A 22,645-nucleotide genomic window follows, 5' to 3' on the forward strand; every position below is an offset into this window, starting at 1 on the left:
CGAGCCCGAGCCGAGTCGAGCCGAGCCGAGCGAGCGAGACAGATCAGAGAGCTCCCTCCCTTCCCTTCCTCCTCTTCCCCACCACCACCACCACCACCCTACGAAACCAAGGAAGAAGACGAGGCGAAGACTGAATCAAATCAAAACCCCTCCTCCTCCTCCTCGCCGCCGCCGCCGCCGCCGCGCGCGCCCACCCACCCGCCCCGCTCGCCGATCCATCCACCCCCCGACGCCGCGTAGGGTTTTTGGCTCCTCCCGCTACGATCGCGGGGGCCGCTGCTCCGCGGCCAGATCTCGCGGGGCGGCACGCGGATCTGGGCTTCTCGACGAGATGGCGCTCTCCGGGATGCGGGGGCTCTCCGTCTTCATCAGCGACATCCGCAACTGCCACAACAAGGAGCAGGAGCGCCTCCGCGTCGACAAGGAGCTCGGCAACATCCGCACGCGCTTCAAAAACGAGAAGGTTACACACACGCTCTCCCCCGTCTCCCTCCCTCCCCTCGCCGTAGAGATGTGCGCGAGCGCATTTGCCGAATTCAGGTGTTGGGATTTTTGGTCGAATTGACCCGCTTGACGAGGCCTAGGGGCGGCTATCTGGTAGCAAGCTCGTGTCAGGGAGGAGCTCTGTAGCGATGTTGGCTTGGCCTGCGAATTTTGTCCAACCTTCATAGTTGCAACTCGCAAGCTGTTTGATGATGCCTGATGCTTATAGTTAGTGTTTCAGTTGAGCTCTCAGCTATATCCGGTGTAATGAGCCTGCATATGCAATGCTGAGTCGTAATTGCAAAATGGACGTAATTAACTCCTTCAAATATTTAGTTTCCTTATTACGAATCCACTACCAGAAAACCTTCATGACGCCAAGCAAAATTGTTATTATCAAGTTTCAAAAGTTTTGTATTAGCACTATAAAAAACGAGATTAATAATGGATGGCGAACAATATATAACTGGGACACAATACTAAAAGTCTACTGCCAAATTAATTATCCAGAAGATAGTACGAGTTAAATGTGCCGTGCCAATGGCTTGATGTTTGGCACGTGAGCCTGCTGCAGCAGTGTAATGTTGATCATATGCCTATATGCCTCAATGTGCATAGAGGAGCTCAATGGAGTCAGATTAAATAGAAATTTATCTTACCTTGATACTCCAGTTTGGCCTACTGCCTTACATTATGTCAATTGTCAGGTGCTTTACTTGTGTATTAAGAAAAATACAAACTTAACTTGTCAGGAAAACAAGAGATATTGATCTTATTAGCACAAATTCCATATTTGGTTTTGTTTTATAAGGCATTATCTGCATATTATAACCACTATACCTCAACAGTTATATCGACCCTAATGAAAAGTTCATACTAATTTAGTTAGAGTACCGAAGATAGCCGTTTCCCTTTCCACAAGTCAATATATAATGTCAATCAAGGGCCATGTATTTCCCTTGTATTAATGGTGTTAAGCATTATTTACAACCCTGAAAGTGACTGAAATCCTCAAGTCATCCTTTGGAACATAGGAATTCTATGGGACTTTTTGAAGGAATCAGTGCAATGCCCTCAGGAAACGGAGAAAATTCCTGCGTTCCAGAGGCTCAAACCACTGACAGGAAATTTAAACCTTACTGAAAATCACCATGATGTACCGTCTTGCAGGGACTATCGCCTTATGAGAAGAAAAAGTACGTATGGAAAATGCTTTACATATATATGCTGGGTTATGATGTTGACTTTGGGCACATGGAAACTGTTTCTTTGATATCTGCTCCGAAGTATCCTGAGAAACAGGTGAAAACTGCAGCTTTAATCCTAATTGCCACATCCTTTTCCAATAATGGTATGCACATTGGTGTAAAATTATGAAGACGGCACATGTTTGTTTCCTGATTGGTACTGTATCACCCATGCTGCAGGTTGGGTACATTGTGACATCTTGCTTATTGAATGAAAATAATGATTTCCTACGGATGGTTATAAATACAGTACGCAATGACATAATAGGACGGAATGAGACTTATCAGTGCTTAGCATTGACAATGGTATGGAATTCTGCTTTACCTTTTTAATTTTGTTTTTTAATCTTATGCATGTTTTTTCTGATGACTTATCCACTATATTAATAAGCTTCCTTTCTCCAACCATAAAATACATCATGCTGGAAAGTACCTCTTGTTTTACTGTGAGAAAGAACCTATTAGATAGTCACACCTTCAACATGCATTAAGTTACCCTTAGGAAAAATTAGCAACTAAAGAAGCCTGAGAGCAATTATGAAATTCCTCGGCAAGCTATCAAGGTTTTTTAAAATTTTAATTTAGACCTTTACCTGCTATTTAGTATCTTCTATTCTGAATCTAATATTTCCTCTGTCCACAAATATAAATCTTCTTCACTCTTTACAGTCTTCTGCGTGCTACTTTCCCTATGGTTCATAATCATAACATACTACTGAAATAAAAGGAGTTATAGTTCATGACTTATTTTTATGTAGCCATTCGATATACCTGAACATATATTAATTTGCAGTGTTTTTAGATATTGAACATACGGGTCTCCAGGTAACTAGAGATAAAAGACTACTTAATGGCTATTTTCCAAGATGGAAAAACTACTGTTATAGATTAATCTGTAACTAAAATCTGTTTCAGGTAGGTAATATTGGTGGGAAAGAATTTTCCGAGTCACTGGCCCCAGATGTCCAGAAACTTCTTGTAAGTGAATGGTATCTAGTCATCATGTCGTTTCATTATCATGTGAGTGGTTGGATTGATCAAGCATCCTGCTGTTGTCAGATTTCTAGTAGCTGCCGTCCCGTGGTCAGAAAGAAGGCAGCACTATGCCTTCTGCGGCTTTATAGGAAGAACCCTGATGTTGTGAATATCGATGGCTGGTACTAGCAGAATAAGATGTTCTATTCTTCATTCCACTAAATCAATTTGCTAATTGTATTACATATATCAGGTCTGATCGGATGGCACAGCTTCTAGATGAGCGGGATCTGGGCGTACTGACATCTGTCATGAGCCTTTTTGTTTCGCTGGTATCTAATAATGCTGAAGCATATTGGAATTGCCTTCCAAAATGTGTAAGGATACTGGAGAGGATGGCAAGAAACCAAGATATCCCACAAGAATACACTTATTATGGAATTCCATCTCCATGGCTTCAGGTGCTTTTCTTTCCTTCGTATCATCTAGCTTTAATGTTTGATTCATCATTAAGGTTGGGGCTACATATATCTTTGTCGATATTATTGTGTGGCCTCGGTCTTGATGTGTTGTTCACCATTACTTGTATACTGCAACTAAGCCATTAAGGCAAGTAATAATTGAGGCTGGTTTCATAGGTTTACTACTAGTAGATATAATCAAATATACATTCTGTGCCGTGCATAAGAAGCATGTAAATCTATTGACTATTGGCAGAATTCCTATAATTGGAAGTTTAGTTTTTTCTGTTATTTAGGTGATGAAACAAAATCTTTCTTCCCAGTGCTAGTTTTAAGCAATGAATATGGTCTTGGCAGTAGACATCATGAGAACTTGCTTCTGAACCTTGTATTGTTTTTATACATCAGCTATTATTTGCTGGTTTGTTCAAAGAAATATATGCGTCTGTTGTGGCCATTGGATTTGTATTTTCTATATGTCTCCAACTGTTTTTCAAGCTTAAATTTTCTATATACAGGTTAAGACAATGAGGGCTCTTCAGTACTTCCCTACAATCGAAGATCCTGGCGCAAGACGAGCTTTATTTGAGGCACAACTATTTTGACTATTTCACATCTGGTCTTCACATATGCAACACAGTTCTTGAATGTAATGATACTTCTTTCATTCTTCAGGTTTTACAGCGCATTTTAATGGGTACTGATGTTGTTAAAAACGTCAACAAGAATAATGCCTCACATGCTGTTCTCTTTGAAGCTCTTGCTCTTGTGAGTTCAAACGAAAACTTCTACTACTATATATTTTAATTTCTAGCAATTTGTTTCTCAACCAGTTCCTCACCTTCCCTACTTTTATATTCATACAATTATCTTCATGGTCTCCAGTGTTTCACCACTGGAGTAAAATAAAGCTTATCACACATTTAGAATGCTTCTCTAAGTTCTCCCGATTATAGGTTATGCATCTTGATGCTGAAAAGGAGATGATGTCCCAGTGCGTGGCTCTTCTTGGGAAGTTTATTGCAGTTCGGGAACCAAATATTAGGTATCTTGGTCTGGTAAGTTGTACTTTGCAACAGTAATACTGTTTGATTCTATATATGTTTTTTTGGTACTTTGGTAATGTTTCGTTCACATTCCTGATAGTCTATAAATGCTTCATTCGCATTAAATCCCCGTGAGTGAAAACTTTGCCATAATGTGATGGTATTTCATCTGTCTTCACAGGAAAACATGTCTAGGATGCTGTTAGTAACAGATGTACAGGATATCATTAAAAGGCACCAGGCCCAGATTATTACCTCTTTGAAAGATCCAGATATCAGGTACCTGAGGCTTTCCATTTTCTGTGACTGCATAGACATTACACTAGCCACAAATGGACTTGGTATTATTTGAGCAAAAAACACAATTTAGACTAATCTCCTTTTTTTGGACTCACAACCACTTCCTGAATCCTGAACACCTGATACATGGTTCATACAAGGTGCTCCACGCATGACTTAATAACTGCCATTGTTCGTATCAAACTATTTGTTGCCAGAAGAGGAGCTTAGTGATAAAAGGGTCAAGTGTGATAGCTAGTACTGCACTAATAGAGGATGAAAAATGGATTATATACTGTACCATATTTCAGTAATTCAGTTTGTTTTTTGAAATGTTTTACATCCATTATTTTGGTAAGCTGCATACTTATATGTATATCACACCTTGCAGTATTAGAAGGCGGGCTCTTGATCTGTTATATGGTATGTGTGATGTTACAAATGCAAAGGAAATTGTCGAGGAGTTATTGCAGGTATATAATATTGAAATAGTGGTCTCTCAAATGAAAAATAAACTTCGAAAAATATTGAGGCATGTTATTTGTCGATGTCATCTGTTGGTCTTGTTATGTGAATCCTAAGACTAGTTATTATCTTGTTTCTCAGTATCTTAACACAGCTGAATTTGCAATGCGCGAAGAGCTGTCCCTGAAGGCAGCTATCCTTGCTGAGAAATTCGCTCCAGATCTTTCATGGTAAAGTATTTTTGGCGATACAGCCAATTTTTCCAGTTACTTTGTTGTGAAATGTGAGCTTTTTTTAGATGATTAGTGTGTGATGTATTTATAAATGAACAAATTTAACCTCTTAACATATTTGCTTAGTGCTTACCTTACCTATTTTGAAACTATAATAGATAAAAAAAAAATACTCATCTATTAGCCTATATATACCTTGTCTACTTGTCAGTTCTCACCGAGTCACCATGCCTTTGTGGTATTGGACTTGAAATCTTAGCATTTATAGATGTTTTGCTTCTCAGGTATAGTAAAATTGAGAAACCCCAAATCTCATCCGGTGCAGCTCTAAAATGGGTGTCATAGATGATTTGATATAGATCAGCTTGTCATCCGGTTTTATTGATTGATGCGCAGGATGAAGCAGTAGCAAACATTGCACTTATATAGAATAATAATTAGTTAATAACTTGAGAAGCAGTGATCATTTGATCAACCTGGTGTTGCTTTATAGAATTTCTGAACTACCTGTAGGATAGTAACTCTAGCTAGCATTGCACTAGTTTTATGTGAAATTGATGATTTCCACCAATATCTAACTTTTTTTTTCTATAGGTATGTCGATGTTATTCTGCAGCTGATAGACAAAGCAGGAGATTTTGTAAGTGATGATATATGGTATCGAGTGGTACAATTTGTCACCAACAATGAAGATCTGCAGGTTCTTGCATATTTCTGATTGCCGATTGCTATCTCAATTTTGTTTGTTGAACTTGAAGTTTGACTTGTAATTTTATCAGCCATATGCTGCAGCAAAGGCTAGAGAATACCTCGACAAGCCTGCTTTGCATGAAACAATGGTTAAGGTATTTTCACCACCTGAACTCATACAGTTGTATCATGATTCTGTGAGGTCTAATTTTTCAGTATTTCTAAGTGACTTCGATTTTATGAATTCTGCTCTACACCTAACAAACACTTTCACCAGCAGTGCTGTGTGCTAGCCTTGCAATGAAAAATAAAGAATGTGCCTAGTTATGATAAACACTATTCAATGACTTTGATTAAACGGGGACCTTTTTCTGTATTTGTTTGTTTGTAAGTGAATCCATTTTCCTAGCAACTATTCTCTATTGTTTTTATCATGCTTTATTTGTTCATGTCACACTGTACTTTTACAGGTGAGTGCATACCTTCTTGGGGAGTATGGCCACCTATTGGCCCGAAGACCTGGTTGCAGTCCTAAGGAGTTGTTTGCTATAATAAATGACAAGCTTCCAACAGTATCGTAAGTTTTAAAAGCCTCCTTAATTTACTAATGCTATCTTCGTCTATCCTTGCGTGATGTATGTACCATGAAATTTTCATCAGGACGAGTACTGTCGCTATTCTTCTGTCGACTTATGCCAAGATACTGATGCACACACAACCCCCTGATGTGGGACTGCAGCAACAAATCCTGACAATATTCAAGAAGTACTAATTTATCCTACATCTATTGATTGTGCAGAACCTTTTCTATGGTCAAATCATTTATTTACATGTGCGTACGTTATTTCAGGTACGAGAGTTATATTGATGTTGAAATACAGCAGAGAGCAGTCGAATATTTTGAACTAAGCAGGAAAGGTGCTGCTTTGGCAGACGTGTTAGCAGAAATGCCAAAATTTCCTGAACGTGAGGTAAATTTTCATCCTGTTGCATCTAGCCACATATATTCTCACACTTTAGTGTATGAAATCTGCATCTTACATATGTACTCTCAATTTACTATATAACTTATCTTGCATTCGTTCCATTAACAATGATTTGTTTTTCTTACTATGGATTTACTTGTCGAATCTAGTCTGCTCTGTTGAAGAAGGCTGAAGATGCTGAGGTTGACACAGCAGAGCAAAGTGCTATAAAATTACGAAGTCAGCAACAAACATCAAGTGCTATTGTCGTAGCTGATCAGCCACCTGTAAATGGATCAGTACCAGCATCTAATCATCTCACTCTTGTGAAGATGCCAAGTCAAAATATCACTGAAGTACTATCTTCCTCTCAATTGTGACATACACTGGATATAATTCATGAATCTAACGAAGTTAATATTTGTGATATTCAGGAGAGCAATGTTACTTACGAAGAACCTCCAGTAGAAATTCCGAAAGAAAATGGTGCTCCTGTTGAAGTTGAGAGTAAAGTCGAAAATATCCCAGAGACCAACATTGAGAGCAAGGTTGAGCCTCCTGCAGCGCATCCTGCTTCTCAAGCAGACCTCCTTGCAGATCTTTTGGGTCCTCTTGCAATAGAGGGTCCTCCTGCTGCTGTAGAACAAAACCCTGTTCAAGGACTGGAGACTAATCAAAGTCCAGTTGGTGATTTGGCACTAGCAACCCTTGAAGATCAGTCGAACTCAGTTCAGGTACATGTGTACTTTCTCATAGCATTTGTGCCCCCTTCTAATTTTATTTTATTTTATACAATGGAATGATATATTCTGACTACCCTACCTTGTACAGCCTATTGTAAATGTTGAGGAAAAGTTTCATATATTATGCTCAAAAGATAGTGGGGTACTGTATGAGGATCCTCACATTCAGGTTTGCATAAGTCAAATTTTTTGCATAACCAAATATATATTCATGCCTTAACCTTCTGCACGGATTCATTTTCTTACTGGGCCTCGTTTCTAGATTGGTTTAAAAGCAGAGTGGCGTGCTCATCATGGTCGTCTCGTACTTTTCCTGGGAAACAAAAATACGGCACCACTTTTATCAGTTCAGGCTCTGATTTTGCCTCCTAGCCATTTAAAAACGGAACTCTCATCAGTTCCTGATACTGTTCCTCCAAGAGCACAGGTACTAAGTGATGCAGTGCAGTACTCAAACTTTTTAATGTTTTTTCCTTCCACTCAATCCTCATTTTCTTCCGTTCTGTAGGTCCAAATTCCACTTGAGGTTGTGAATCTTCGTGCAAGTAGAGATGTCGCTGTTCTTGATTTTTCATATACATTTGGAACTTCACTGGTAAGTGCACTATCTTTTCATTTTTCCTGAGTGTCCAGGCATTCACATTTTTTTGTCACAAGGTAACAATAGTGCCTCTGCCTTGTATCCAGGTGAATGTCAAACTCCGGCTCCCTGTTGTATTGAATAAATTTTTGCAACCTATAACTCTTTCCCCTGAAGAGTTTTTCCCTCAGTGGAAAGCATTGAATGTTCAAAATCTAAAAGTTCAAGAAGTGGTAAGATTTCACTTTTGTTGATGGTCAGTGAACAGTTAATAAATCTTCTATGCAAGTACAAAGAAATATGTTCATTAGCATTACTGAGTGAAGTAGCTGTTGTATCAGTCTTTCTAAAGGACTTCTTGTTAATTGAGCTTAACAGGTTAAAGGTGTGAAACCATTACCTCTTCCTGAGATAGCTAGTCTTTTCATGAGCCTTCACTTGGCGGTTGCTCCTGGACTTGTATGTTGTGTGATTTTTGTCTCAGTTTTCAGCTTTCAGTTCAAATTCCAAGCCTTTTCACTTTTGAACTTCTTGTTCCTTTTTAGGATAATAACCTGAACAATCTGGTTGCATGCACTACATTCTTTTCTGAAACAACCCGTGCCATGCTTTGTCTGGTAAGTATATCGGTGAACTTTCCTTTAATTTGTTCGTTTAGTTGCATGAGAACACACACTCTGAAGAATCATGATGCTGAATGCAACTTGTTCGTATGATGTCCTTGTTCTGGGCTCTTCTGTCTTAATCCCTTCTACTTCCTCCGTTTCATAATGTAAGACTTTCTAGCATTGCCCACATTCACATAGATGCTAATGAATCTAGACACATATAAGTATATAGATTCATTAACATCTATATGAATGCGGGCAATGCTAGAAAGTCTTACATTGTGAAACGGAGGGAGTAATACAGAGTACTAATTGAAACCCAAGGGAAGCCCAACATAACATCATATACAAATGTAAATTGTTGACTCTTACAGGTTAATGTCTAATGATTCAGAACACTCTGTTCTTTGTGTTGGACCCATTTTCTACTTGACTTGTCACTTGGGTCAGATTCAAACCTAACCCCATTTCTTTACACAAAGTAGCACACCCGAACCATTGTTTTTTTCTGAAAGGTCATTTGCACCTGCCAAATGGCAGCCATGAGAATATTATTTCTTTGGTTGGATAGTGGGCCCCAGCAACATGTCTTCATTTCACTAAAAAGGAAATAAATCAGTACTCGTGGTTTTCCTAGTGTTTTCGTGTTACTCATGATTCAGTGTATCTCTGCTTGTATTGTCTCTAGCATGATGGATATAACAAGCAGTAGCGTTAAGATAAATGGAATGTTGCAAAGTCCAGTTAGGGCATTCCTTACCAGAACACCTGTTCCTCCTTGCCAACAGTTTCAACTGGTCATACCATCTACAATCACCCGTTCTTAAAACCAGCATTCTTAAGTTTAAGATCAAAGAGTCGGGCGGAAAAAGGGGAGAGCTCCCAGTTCCTGGTTCTCCTGTAGCTGGATTCCCTGGAACCACAAGAATCCTTAGAATGGGGTTCCAACTCAGCACCTTTTGTTTTGAGATTTTGAGAAGAGTTTCTCTTTGGAGAGCACTTAGTGTAGCAAAACTCTAGAACAACCAATCAATCTCTAAATGTGAAATGTCTTGCTTATCTATTTCCAATTCAGTACTTGTTGTGTCAAATATCATTGCATATTTCTGTTGTATGTGTGATCTTTTCATAAATTATGGTATTCCTTTTAGATGTACTGTAGGTTTCTGAATTCTGATCATGTAAGAATTGGCCTGACAGCATTTGCCAACTTCATTTGACCATTTGCAGGTCAGAATCGAAACTGATCCACAAGATAGAACGCAACTCCGGCTCACAGTGGCATCAGGAGATCAGTATTTGACATTCGAGTAAATCTCGTTCCATTATATTATATTTATTGTATCTTGTGGTTAATGGCTATTAGGAAAACCAAAGTTGATCTCGGGATTTTGCCAAACAGGTTGAAAGAGTACATCAAGGAACATTTAATTGATATCCCAAGGGTACAGGCAGCCTCACCTCCCGTTCCGGTGCAGCCACAGTTGCCTCCGGCGGCAGTACCTGCCACATACAATGACCCTGGTGCAATGCTAGCTGGGTTGCTATAAAAAGTTGAAACAAATAGCATCTTGGTGTACATGACAGTTGTTTAATGTGAGGATCTAACATCACCACAAGCATCTTGCTGCTGCCAAGACGACGTGTGGATGAAGGTCAATGAAGAGAGGGCTGGCGGAGTAGTCCCCTCAGCTCAGATTCTTCTCCGGGAAAGCACTAGATTTTTTGGGCCCTTGTAAGGCCCCTTCATCGCCATAGTGTGTAAGGTTCGTTTTGCTCCGTCATTTCCACCACCCTGCCGTCTTGTATACCCGCGTTGCCCTAGGTGTGGTGGTGAACATTGAGTAGTTTTTGTGTGTTTATATAAGTTGCTAGGTTTTTCCACCAAACCGATTGTAAAGTTGCCATGTATGCGCATTGCATTACTACGATTTATACTACTGTACCAATAATGTTGGAATAGGCAAAAGAAATTCATATAGGTTTTTGTTAATCGCATGGAATATCGTGTGACCGGGCAGCATTCTCCATCCGTTGTCGTCTTGGGTGGCTTGATTGATTGATTGGTTAATTAGTTCATCATTGTAATGATTTTTTGCACGTTGTTACGTGTTGTTTCTTTCTCTTCCTTTTGTTCCTAATCGTGCGATGTGTGGTTGGGCTAGGCTTCATTTGTAATCCCGGATTGCGTTCGTACGCTCTTAAAGATTCTAATAGCGATCCGAGAAGGCAGCAGGGCTGCGTGGAATGGTCAAATGCGAGCTGTCCGCCTGTCCATGGTCGGCACGCATTAGAGTAAGTTTAATAGTACTAGCGAACTGTTAGCTTCAATTCATCTATAACCAATCTAATAGCTCATTTATATAATAGTTACATATTACACTATTAATGCCTGGTCCCACGTGTCATACACACTGCGTCTTAGAGTTCGTGCTACAGCTGGCTATAAATCTATAGCCTGCTATTTTTCTCTCTCCTCATTTATCTTCTTAAAATATGTTTGCAGCTGGCTTATAACCTGCTAACTTGCTCTTAGTTACAGAGTCGAGATTGTAGAAGGGGAGATGTGTACCGCTAAGGCAGCTCTCGTACTCCCTGAAAATCACAGTGCGTCACTGTAAGTTGTGTCCTGACATACTGTGAATTACTGACCACAAGGCGGCGGAATAGACATGCACTCCTGTTCTTTTTGGTCAGTCCATCAGATTATTCAACGCCTCCAATCTACTACCTCCGTTCCAAAATAAGTACAGCCGTAGAAATCTGTGTCCAACATTTAACCGTCCGTCTTATTTAAAAAATTTATGAGAAAATTAAAAAAAGTTAGTCACACATAAAGTACTATTCATGTTTTATCATCTAGTAACAATAAAAATATTAATCGTAAAAAAATTTCAAATAAGACGAATGGTCAAACATTAGATATGAACAGTGCAAAACTGCACTTATTTTGGGCGGAGGGAGTAAAAAAATAGTACTTTCTTTGAAAACTACTACTTTTTTTTACTGTGGTATTGCTTACACAGCATGTGTTAAATATATTTGTTAGGTTTTTTTCTTAAAATATTTAATTTACCTTTATAACAAAATGTAAATAATCACAACAAGAATCCCATGAACAGCCTGTCTCAAAGATCGCAACGCTATACTATGGTGTTGTTTGGATCTCCTAAAAAATAAAGATAGAGATTAAGTGTTTAAGTGTTTCATGTAAAACGAGACGATAATAACGTGTAATTAATTGAGTTTTAATTATTACAAACTTATAAATTAATCTCATATTTTATTTTAGAATATTTTCGTACGAAACACACCGTTTAACAATTTGAAAAATGTGTCATTTTTATCAAAAGTTTATTCATTTTTCGTTGGAGAAAATAACAGGGCCTATGTCAGTGTTCACGCTTTCTCCGTTCCGAGGCATAGCGTGCTGAATCAAAGCGAAGCGGTAAGGGTGAGTTAGTCACACGACGACGTACGGGGAGAAAGAAAAAGGAGAGAAAACACTCCAATCGTATCGTAATATCACTCTCGCTCGCGTGGTGGGAACGGAACATGTGGGTTTTATGTCGTGCTCAACGTGCCGCGTCTTACGTGGCGACGCACGATCTTGACGCGACCCATGTACTACTTGGCTTCCTGCTGCTGCTGCTGCGTGCGTTGGCGTAGCCACACCCCGCAAAGCCGACGCACCTCTACCTATACGTCATGCTCACAATACATGCTACGTACTGTACGAGTGTACGTACGTGAGGCCACCGTCAGATAAGGACAGCTTTGAGAGGGATGAGCAGTGATTCTCACTTCCATCCGATACGACGGCGCAAAAAATAAAATCTATCAACTGTAGCAGCCTACTATTCCTGCCGTATAAGAATATAAGAGATTTTCGATGGATACGAAATATCCTGCTAGTATAGATCTAGACATGAAAAATTCGTAATACTATGATGTATCTCATCCATCTAAAATTTTTTACATTCTACTACTTTGTTTTTTTGGACGGAGGGGATAGAACGGAGGTATAGAAAGACCGTGGTTTTGTACTATTTATATCCAGCGTTTGATCATTCGTTTTATTTTAAAAAAATATGATTAGTATTTTTGTTGTTATTATTTTCTTTATTTTATAATGTAATACTTTATAGCACTGTCAGCATTTATATAAATTTGATATGAATACAGACAGTGCTGTAAAGTTTTATATTATGAAACGGATGATCAAATGCTAGACTTAGAAACGTACAACTACACTTCAAATGGGACAAATGAAACGGAGTGAGTACGTATTGTGCTTGTCGCACGCGCGTTAAACTGAAAACGAAGGGACAGCCAGCGCCGGAAAGAAGAGTTCTGGCTGGCCTCGCTCCCTCGAAACCACACGTGAAACCCAGGCAGAATATGGGCATCAGGCATCTCATCTTGTGTAGTGCTGTGTGTTTCCAAGCCAAAGCCGCTTGGGTGGGTCAAAAGGCGCATATATGAATACGAGGGAGAGGGAACAGTGTGGACTCGCGTTTCGTTGCGGCCCAGTAGTACGCAAACACAAGCGCAAAAGCGCAGCCCCGCAGCGTAGCGTTGGAGCGTGCGTGCGTCTTTATGAAGCGCACCTAACCAACCAGCCAACGCCGTCCCAGTCCACCTCTCCAACCGCACCAACACAACACAACACAAGACAACACAAGTGCAGGGGCCAAACCGCCAAATTACTCCCCCCCCCCCCCCCCCCCCCCAACAAGTACTACGAGTACAGGAGCAGCCACTGACTAACCTGACCTGACCGCCGCATGTGTTGTCACCTCCCCTTGCGTGTGCGACCTGCACCTCCTGCAGAGGAGAGGCAGGCGTGGCTGCCTTCCTTTTTCCCCAAAACCCCCTCGCAAAACCCGGAATTACTACTACTAGTATTCATTTATTTTATTTTATGTGATTCCCACTAGACTAGTAGTAGTATTCCACTCTCTCTCTCTCTTCTGGTCTCCTCCTCCTCTCCCCCGTCGCTCTCTCTCTTGTTCCCCTCTCACACGCTTGACGCGGCCCATAGGAAGGGGGGGAGGAGGAGGAGGAGGAGGTGGCGACCGACCGCCGGATTGGACCGCCTCCGCGACGACCGCCGCTGAACCCATCGCCGATCCATGGAGGGAGCAGCCGCCGCCGGCGGCGGCGGGGAGATGCTATCCCCAGGTGAGGCGGACTGGCCTCCCGAGCTGCGGCTCCCACCGCCGCCCCCGCCCCCCGCCGCATCGGAGGGGGAGCCGCCGCCCGCGCGGGCCGCGGTGGGGATGGATGACTCGCAGTTCCTCGGATCGATCATCGGCTTGCCCGCCCAGCCGCCGCAGGCCACGGCCGAGGCGCTCGCGGTGGTCGGGGTCAAGAGGAGGAGAGGGAGGCCGCCGAAGAAGAGGGACGGGGCGGCGGCGGCGACGGCGGTTGTTCCCGCGGCGAGGCCTGCGAGGAGGAGGGAGGACGAGGAGGAGGTCGTCTGCTTCATCTGCTTCGACGGGGGCAACCTCGTCGTGTGCGATCGGAGGTGGGTGGGTGGGTGGATTGCTGCTTGCGTTTTTTTGGATACCTCGGAAAAATTCAACTGAGACGCGCGCCTGTGTTTTTGCCTCCATGTAGGGGATGCCCTAAGGTCTACCATCCGGCCTGCATCAAGCGCGATGAGGCATTCTTCCAATCTCGCAGCAAGTGGAATTGCGGTGAGCTCATCCTGCTCGCCATTGTTTTGCTCTCCTGCTGCTCACTGCTAACTAGCAAGCTGAGCATAAATGTGCTAACATATTTATTGGCTCGTTGTTACCAATAATAGCCAAAGGCACCAGATGGAAAAATGAAGGTGGATAATAATAGATAACTCGCACGCGTGTTTGCCGTGTAGCTTGGGGGAGATGATTCGCCGCCCAATCAGTGTTAGAATCGATTAGAGCTGTCGGATGCGCGCCTTGAGAACTGCTCTAGCTAGCTTTGCATGGTACACTGCTGTTGCTGTCTTATTGTGGGATGCTAGAAGAAACACTACCTTTTCATGATTGAATGAACAAGGTTCTTCCTCATCCGAGAAATCATGGACTGATATTTCACATAAATCCAAATCCGAGAGCAAAAGGGGAAAAATGATCTTATTATTATTTCCAAACTTTTGCTCATGATGGTTCTTTTAATGACTTCCATAGTTTTGCAGTAAAGTTTTGGTAGTATCTACAATTTCGCATAGGGAAAATTATAGACTCCGCAATTGACGAAAACATACTAAAATTGCACTTCTGACATTTTGCGCCAGGTTGGCACATATGCAGCAGCTGTGAAAAGGCAGTGCACTACATGTGCTATACGTGTACATACTCCCTTTGCAAAGTATGCATCAAGCAAGGTAAATTTTTCAGTGTCAGGGGGACCAAGGGCTTCTGCGATACCTGTTATTCAACTATACTGTTGATAGAATCCAAAGATGAAGGTGATACAAAGGTATGCCTATTACCAACCACAAAAATATTCTGCTTTTTTTTTTCCTCAAAACATCTGTTTTTGGTCATTCCTTCTTCGGAAGAAATTGTATGCGGCATGTATATTGCGCGGCCTCCTTTAATCGTAACCCCCCTCCTCCTCCCCTCCCCTTAAAAAAAGAGGAAATAATTACACACACAAAATAACAACAGCAACATGTTAGCACACTACATGATTTGTGCGGTTGCACTATTTGAAAGTGATTTTGATATCAGGTCCTGTTCAAGTTGCATCTTTGCTCAAGCTCTGCTATATGTTTCCTTCGATTTCATGTTCTTGCATCTCAGCTTTTTCACAGTTTATAGCTTTGCGCTTCAAATTCTAAAAGTTTCACGCCTTTTCATGTGTGTGTTGAGTTCATTGCAGATTGTTGTTGATTTTGATGATCAAAATAGTTGGGAATACCTGTTCAAGCTATATTGGGTGGATCTGAAAGGGAAGCTTTCATTAACATTGGAAGAACTAACTAGCGCCAAGGCTCGATGGAATGCACCTACTACTTACACTAGGAAAGAAAAGGATGAGTCATCTGATGACCTTTATGATGCTAATAATGACGATGATGCTGGTTCTGACTGCTCCTCAGGAAAGCGAAAGAGAAATTCTTCGAGAAAAAAGGGTCGAAAACGTCGGAAACCAAATTCTGATTGTAGCATTGCCACAAAAAAGGTTGAGACTGTTACTAGAGATGATGGAACCCTGCCCAACAAGGTACCAACTGAAGAGGCGTCCTTGCCGGTAGACACCAAATGGGCTTCGCCAGAGCTACTGGAGTTTGTAGGGCACATGAGAGATGGCGATCAATCTTTTATTTCCCAGTTTGATGTTCAGGCTCTTTTGCTTGACTATATAAAACAGAACAACCTCCGTGACCCTCAAAGAAAGAGTCAAATTATCTGTGACTCAAGGCTTCACCGTTTATTCAGGAAAACACGCGTCGCTCATTTTGAGATGCTGAAGCTTTTGGAGATGCACTTTATTGTAAGTGAGCCTTCTGCAGTAAATGATGGTAGCCAAGGGATTATCAATCCTGATTCAGCTCAAATAGATCATGCCAGTGGATATAATGACATGGCAGCAAAATTCTCTCCTGATAGGAGACGAAGGATGCATAGAAAGATGGAAAGAGAACCACAGGCTAATCCTGAAGATTACGCAGCAATTGATATGCATAATATTAACCTAATTTACCTGCGCCGTAGCTTGATGGAGGATCTTATTGATGATCCCACATTGTCAGACAAAATTTCTGGTGCTTTTGTCAGGATAAGAATTTCGGGACTTGGTCAGAAGCAAGATATGTATCGTCTGGTGAAAGTTGTCGGTAAGATATTTAACCTCTAACATCTATCTATACAGTTATTCATTTAATTGAATATAAGTTTTTTGTGCAGGGACACATAAGGTTTCAGAAAAATACAGCATCGGGAAGAAGATGACAAATTTTGCACTTGAGATAATGAACTTGAACAAAAAGGAGATTATCACGATGGACACAGTATCAAATCAGGATTTTACAGAGGTCAAGTCTTTTATTTTGTTCTCTTCTCTCAATGAATGTCATATAGCACTTCTGGTGTCTATGTTGGAACATGAATTGATATGCAATTTCATTCCTTATTTTACAATTTTGTGTTGTTTGCAGTGAAGATAATTAAGCACTTTTTTTATAATAATAACATATATATTTTGATGGCGCATATTGATTTATTTATTACAAATGCTAAGATTATTGGAAATATGGGACTTTCCCTCTCTCAGCCTTTGAAGAAAAGGATTTGTGTTATATGTGCCTCATCGTTTCTTGCATATCAGAAATTCTCTTTCGGTCTGTGGGGTATAATATTTGGTTTTGTGTGTTCTAAATGTGCATCTAGCTGAGCTACCATTGGATTTCCTTGTCATCTCCTTCTGGCTCAATGGATTGTTTATATTTATTTGTGTAGGAGGAATGCAAGCGCCTAAGGCAGAGCATGAAGTATGATCTAATTAGCCGACTGAAAGTGGTACTGCTAGATGAAATTAAACACCCAATGATCTAATTGATTTTCATGTTAACAAGATATGTATAGGTTTGATCTGTGTTATATTCTGTCTTGTTAATTCAGGGTGATATCCAAGAGAAAGCCAAGATCTTCCAATTTGTAAGAGTGAATGATGTGAGCACAATCCTACTAAAGGAAAATTATGTTTCTAGCTTTTCCATTAATATTTGTTTTCTTCAAAAGATATATTTATCTGCTACTGTTTAAATTCTTACAGTGGTTTGAAAACGAAAAGCAGAAGCTGTGCCATCTTCGTGACCGTGCAAGTGAAACTGGGCGTAGAAAGGAATATCCTTTTTGACCTTTATTATCATCTGCTACTTTTGCATTTCTTACTTCGTCTGGGTTTTTTTCTTTGGCTGGCTAGGCGTGGTGTTTCTCTTCGAAGAGTCCAAACCATATAATTGAAGATTCTTAAAAAGTTTTTTGTGTTGAGGAACTCTTTTAACATACACAGATCATTCATAATCTGTTACGAAAATCTTGGGCCGACTGGCCTTTTATTTTGTTGTTTTTCTGTTTGTTATGGAGAAGGCAGAGAGACCTCTTCGTTCTGCCCATGTTAGGAAACTATTTGAGCCAAGCAGCTTGAGTTTGCTTGTTTTTTATCCTTAACTGCATCTTACGCTTAGAGAATGTGTGGAAAAGCTTCAGCTTCTCAACACTCCTGAGGAAAGAGCACGCAGAATTAATGAAGTTCTTGACGTGCATGTTGACTCGCATATGGATCCTGATTATGAATCTGATGATGAATTTGGCAACAAGAAAGCTGGTACTTTTATCCTTGAGATGTTAATGCTCTAAAATTTTGAATATTATGCTGCAGTTAGTCATCTGGCATCTGTAGGATAGTAACTTCTTGCACTAGTTTATAGTTATTGCAGTTTTTAGCATTAAACACATTTAACGTTTGGTAACATTGGTTATTTGCTGTGCAGTTGAACGTAGTGTAAATTGGGCAAGATCAGATCCATTCGTTTCACCCGTTAAAGTTAAATATTCGAACAGTTCACAAAAGAATGGTGATGCTACACGCCATCTCAAAAACCTGTCTAAACAAAATACAGAGCGTAAATCAGGAGCAGCAAGAAACTTTGAGAATTCCCATTCACCAGTTGGTATGGATATTCCAAAATCTGGCACTAATGTAAAGAGTACCAGGTGTGAAACTACGTCACCTTCATCTCATGGGGTTGTATCAAGTGACATGGAACCAGAAAAAGTCTGGCACTACAAGGATCCTTCTGGAAATGTTCAGGGCCCATTTACTCTTGTGCAGCTATCCAAATGGACAAGTTACTTCCCACGTGATATGAGAGTATGGCTTACATTTGAGAGTGAAGAGAGATCATTGCTGTTGACTGAAGTGCTCTCAAAACAACCAAAAGATTTTGGTCAACCTGCATCTGTTACTACAAGTAGTAAGTCGACAGTAGCAGACACTGGACAAAACAGAAACACTGAAATTGTTGATCTCAACAAAGCTCCTTCTCCTGTTGGTTATAGTATGCTTAATTCTTTTGAAACCACTGTTCAGTCTACTAAGCATTCTGCTCCAGAAAGGGAAAGCGTGAACTCTTTAGATGACAGGTTATCACACTCGACTGACTCAGTTCCACCAAAGGACGCTAACGCTTCAAATAGTCAAGCAATGTGTCAGATCAAGCATTCAGGCTCTCTTCCATCTCCTGGAAGTCCACATCAACGATCAGACTTGCACCATGATGAAGTACAGGGAGGACGCTCTGGTGAATGGAACAATCAACACAACAGTGAACTGTGGAGTCCATCCATGCCGCAGACAAGTTCTAGTGCACACAGTAACGTGGAATCTCATCACGATCATTATCCTTCGTGGTCACAGGTTCAACATGATCCTAAAAATAGTTTACAAGCAGGTTCTGGGAAGGATCTGAATTCGAGGTATGATATTGCGCAGAAACTTCCTAGTCAACGGATCACAAGAGATGTTCCCAGCCCTGTATTTGCCTGGAGTCCATCTGAGTCCAGGACTGCTTCCAGTCAACATGAAGGTTCTTGCTTGAGTTCAACAACCAATCTATGCACTCATGATGAACTTCATTCTTCAATTGCTTCTGCAAAGGCTAAAAGCTTTGCTCCAGCAACTCCTGTTGAAGACAGAGGTTCAAGCTCACCCTCTGGTATGCTGAGTCTCTCGGAAAGAGCACCAATCTGCAGTCCACAGTCAGCTCCTTCTGCGTCTGCTTCTGATACATGCAAGATGGAGGAGAACATGAATCAACAAAAAACACTTGAAGCTGATATATCAAACACGTCAGTTAATCAGTCTCCAGAGTCTAAGATTCTCCCTGAATCTTCTCCTGATAACCAAGATGCTGAACATGAATATCGTAGTCCACCTCCAATATCTGAGAGTAAAGAGTTATCCCCACAGTCAAGGACTACCCCTGGATCTTCTCCTGATAACCAAGATACTGAACGTGAATATCCTAGCCCGCCTCCAATATCTGGGAGTAAAGAGATATCCCCACAGTCAAGGACTATCCTTGAATCTTCTCCTGATAACCAAGATAATGGACATGAATACCCTAGTCCACCTCCGATACCGGAGAGTATAGAGCTATCTCCGCATTCTAAGGCTCTCCCTGAATCTTCTCCTGATAACCAAGATATTGAACCTGAATGCTCTAGTCCACCTCAAATACCCGAGAGTAAAGAGCTATCTCGGCAGTCTAAGATTCTCCCTGAATCATCTCCTGGTAAACAAGATATTGAACCTGAATGCCCTAGTCCACCGCAAATACCTGAGAGTAAAGAGCTATCTCAGCAGTCTAAGATTCTCCCTGAATCCTCTCCTGATAACCACGATATTAAATGTGAATATTCCAGTCCAACTCCGATACCCGAGAGTAAAGAGCTATCTCTGCAGTCTAAGATTCTCCCTGAATCTTCTTCTGATAACCAAGATATTAAGTGTGAAGATCCTAGCCCAACTCCGATATCTAAGAGTAAAGAGGTGTCTCCGCAATCTAAGATTCTCTCTGAATCTTATCTTGATAACCAAGATGTTGAACGTGAGTGTCCTAGTTCCATTCTGATAACTGAGAGTAAAGAGCTTGCTGTGGACCTCCCTGGATCAATATCATTAGCACCTGAAAAAACAGCTTCTACTGATGTAGGTGAAAACTCTTCACTTGCTTTTATTTTTCCAAAATCTACTCTGGCTGGGGATGATGCTTTGAAATCAGTATTTGATATGGCAAAGGCGCATTTAGAATGTGAAGATTCAAAGGTTAAAGAAGAACTGTATGTTGAATCAACTGTTGTTATAAGAGATGACATGGTTGTTAATCCTGCCTCTGGAGTTGAGTCCATAGACATGTCTGAAAATCTCTTGGAATCTTTGATGGAGCAAAGTTGTGGAACTTTTTACATGGATGGTACAACAGCCTTAGAAGGTTTTCTGTCTGGTTCAACGAAGGAAGAACCGCAATGTTCTAGCCCCATTGCTTTATCCACATGCTCTAGCCCCATTGCATTATCCCCTTGGGGTGAACATGGCTACTATCAAGGAGATTCTGTTGGTTCTTCTTTATGGGGTGTCCAGGACGATGATCCAATCGGTAATATTTGGCCATTATCCTCACAAGCACCGGCTCTCCAGTATTCATCTGGTTAGTCTGTTGATGTTTAGCATGCATCCATTAGTCCTAAACAGTTTGTGGTGTTTAGCTTACACCTACTAATTTTGCATTGTAAAATTCTCTCTCCAGCAGGTAGCACTGCTCATTTTATTGATGAAGCAACTGTCACCCATGGAAATAATGGAGTTGTTCTAAGTAGCACGCCAGGGGAGGAGGTGGGGCTACCAAACTCAGGTGTTTGCACAGATTGGGGATTGGTTGAGCAGGTAATGATATTCCAACATCATGTCAGCCTTTGACATTTGCTTTGTGTATGACATTCCATTTGACATTGGGTTCTCACTACAATAGGTGAATCCAGAAGCAAATGATGCATCGGTATCAATGATAGACAAGAACTCAGGATTAGTAGATTCTCAACCATCAGCAAATGATGGCTCAGATGTGGGTACTGCACGGAACACTAACCATAATACTAACTTGTCCCTCAACCATGAAACAGCGGTACCCTTGAGTAGAAGTTCTGGAGAAGCATCAAGAAAGCACGGATTTATTACTGACTTGAATGTTGCTACTTCAGAGGAGGCGTTAGGGAACACCAAGAACTGGAATCCATCTGCTGGTAATGCTAATCGGGGCAGCCAGCGGAATCATCACCGTGACAGGTACTCTCAAATAAGCGAATCTTGGCTTCTTAGCTCAAACTACTCTAGGAGTAGGTCTGATGGATTTGGCACTGGTGGATCGTCGAGATCAACCCCAAGGGGACAAACTCAGAGGGGGATATGTAAATTTCATGAGAATGGCTACTGCAGGAAGGGTGCATCTTGTAACTACCTGCACCCCTGATCTCTGCAATAGATAACGAGGGTTTGCATTCTTTGCCCATATCTTTTGACTTTTTTGTATAGCCTAATTACAGTGGTAGTCAACATAGAGCCTACACAACCTTTTCTTGGTTTCATTCAACCGTAGCAAGGACGGAGTATTTGTCTAGCTCTAGCATAGGAGGATGACTGAATGTACTGCCCAAGCAGATTCCACTCTTTTGGGGACACGGCCTATTTTCATTTTGCTTGGTTCAATTGAACTGCATCTGTGTATCCCTATCCCTATTGTACCCCGCTTTTGTTTCTTCCAGGCCTGAGGCCTGACCCGCATCCGCCAGATGTATCGGAAAATAGCGATATGTAACCCATCGGTTTAGTTTCTGATTTGTCTTATGTTGACAGAATGTATTCGGTATTAGTACACTGGGTTAGGATAGTTATTTAGCATTTTGACTAGTTATAAATGATACTACTACTTAACAGTATACATGATGTGATTGTGATATTAACATGCTGATACTGTGCACCGAAATTTGGTAGAGGATGGCTTGTCGAAGGTCAGATATACAACAGTACAAGTTTGGCAGCTGATTACTGAATTTGTATTAAAGGGACTTGTGGAATAGTTTATCGGTTGTCGTCATTACTCCTGTATCCAGTGTCCATTTCGTGGCTCTCTTGTAGCCAGATCCGTTTTGTGTCTCTCCTGTATCCATTTCCATTCTCAATGGACAGTTGTGCGGCAACGTACCACTGCTGTACTATTTTGTTTTCTTTTTTGAGCGAAATCACTGCCGTACTAAACGTAATTGCAATAAGGTAGCGTTCTCTTTGGGCCTTTTCTGGTCTAAATTCCTGATTT

At 41.1% G+C, this 22,645-nt stretch overlaps 2 protein-coding genes across 3 annotated transcripts; both read left to right on the forward strand.

Annotated features, from left to right (window-relative positions):
- Positions 1-83: 83 nt before the first annotated feature.
- Positions 84-10,805, forward strand: LOC127766711 (AP-2 complex subunit alpha-2-like). The gene is made up of 27 exons (XM_052291835.1): positions 84-463; positions 1,654-1,785; positions 1,911-2,036; positions 2,646-2,708; positions 2,790-2,887; positions 2,959-3,166; positions 3,685-3,756; positions 3,842-3,934; positions 4,123-4,224; positions 4,394-4,491; positions 4,883-4,964; positions 5,098-5,186; positions 5,784-5,889; positions 5,969-6,034; positions 6,350-6,456; positions 6,540-6,644; positions 6,730-6,850; positions 7,015-7,200; positions 7,279-7,578; positions 7,676-7,756; positions 7,850-8,014; positions 8,096-8,182; positions 8,275-8,400; positions 8,546-8,626; positions 8,713-8,784; positions 10,006-10,085; positions 10,178-10,805. The coding sequence occupies exons 1-27, from the start codon at positions 332-334 to the stop codon at positions 10,323-10,325; spliced, it is 3,126 nt and encodes a 1,041-aa protein (XP_052147795.1). The 5' UTR covers positions 84-331; the 3' UTR covers positions 10,326-10,805.
- Positions 10,806-13,733: 2,928 nt separating this feature from the next.
- Positions 13,734-22,268, forward strand: LOC127767639 (zinc finger CCCH domain-containing protein 44-like). 2 transcript variants are annotated; one of them, XM_052293041.1, is made up of 12 exons: positions 13,734-14,305; positions 14,398-14,477; positions 15,059-15,243; positions 15,649-16,606; positions 16,677-16,804; positions 17,229-17,288; positions 17,391-17,441; positions 17,545-17,615; positions 17,954-18,099; positions 18,266-20,983; positions 21,086-21,219; positions 21,305-22,268. In XM_052293041.1, the coding sequence occupies exons 1-12, from the start codon at positions 13,911-13,913 to the stop codon at positions 21,800-21,802; spliced, it is 5,424 nt and encodes a 1,807-aa protein (XP_052149001.1). In that variant the 5' UTR covers positions 13,734-13,910; the 3' UTR covers positions 21,803-22,268. The 2 variants fall into 2 exon arrangements, with proteins under 2 accessions (XP_052149001.1, XP_052149000.1); XM_052293040.1 differs by having other exon boundaries at positions 13,735-14,305; positions 21,083-21,219.
- The last annotated feature ends 377 nt before the right edge of the window (positions 22,269-22,645 follow it).

The sequence above is a fragment of the Oryza glaberrima genome, chromosome 3 (assembly GCF_000147395.1).
Source record: "Oryza glaberrima chromosome 3, OglaRS2, whole genome shotgun sequence".
NCBI lineage: Eukaryota > Viridiplantae > Streptophyta > Magnoliopsida > Poales > Poaceae > Oryza > Oryza glaberrima.

Excerpts from the sequence above, each read along its gene's own strand:
- LOC127766711 (XM_052291835.1), top strand. The coding sequence starts at position 332 with ATGGCGCTCTCCGGGATGCGGGGGCTCTCCGTCTTCATCAGCGACATC. Across the intron at positions 6,645-6,729 it reads ATCCTGACAATATTCAAGAA|GTACGAGAGTTATATTGATG; the intron begins GTACTAATTTAT and ends ACGTTATTTCAG. Across the intron at positions 10,086-10,177 it reads GATCAGTATTTGACATTCGA|GTTGAAAGAGTACATCAAGG; the intron begins GTAAATCTCGTT and ends TTTGCCAAACAG.
- LOC127767639 (XM_052293040.1), top strand. The coding sequence starts at position 13,911 with ATGGAGGGAGCAGCCGCCGCCGGCGGCGGCGGGGAGATGCTATCCCCA. Across the intron at positions 14,306-14,397 it reads CTCGTCGTGTGCGATCGGAG|GGGATGCCCTAAGGTCTACC; the intron begins GTGGGTGGGTGG and ends GCCTCCATGTAG. Across the intron at positions 17,442-17,544 it reads AATTTGTAAGAGTGAATGAT|TGGTTTGAAAACGAAAAGCA; the intron begins GTGAGCACAATC and ends AAATTCTTACAG.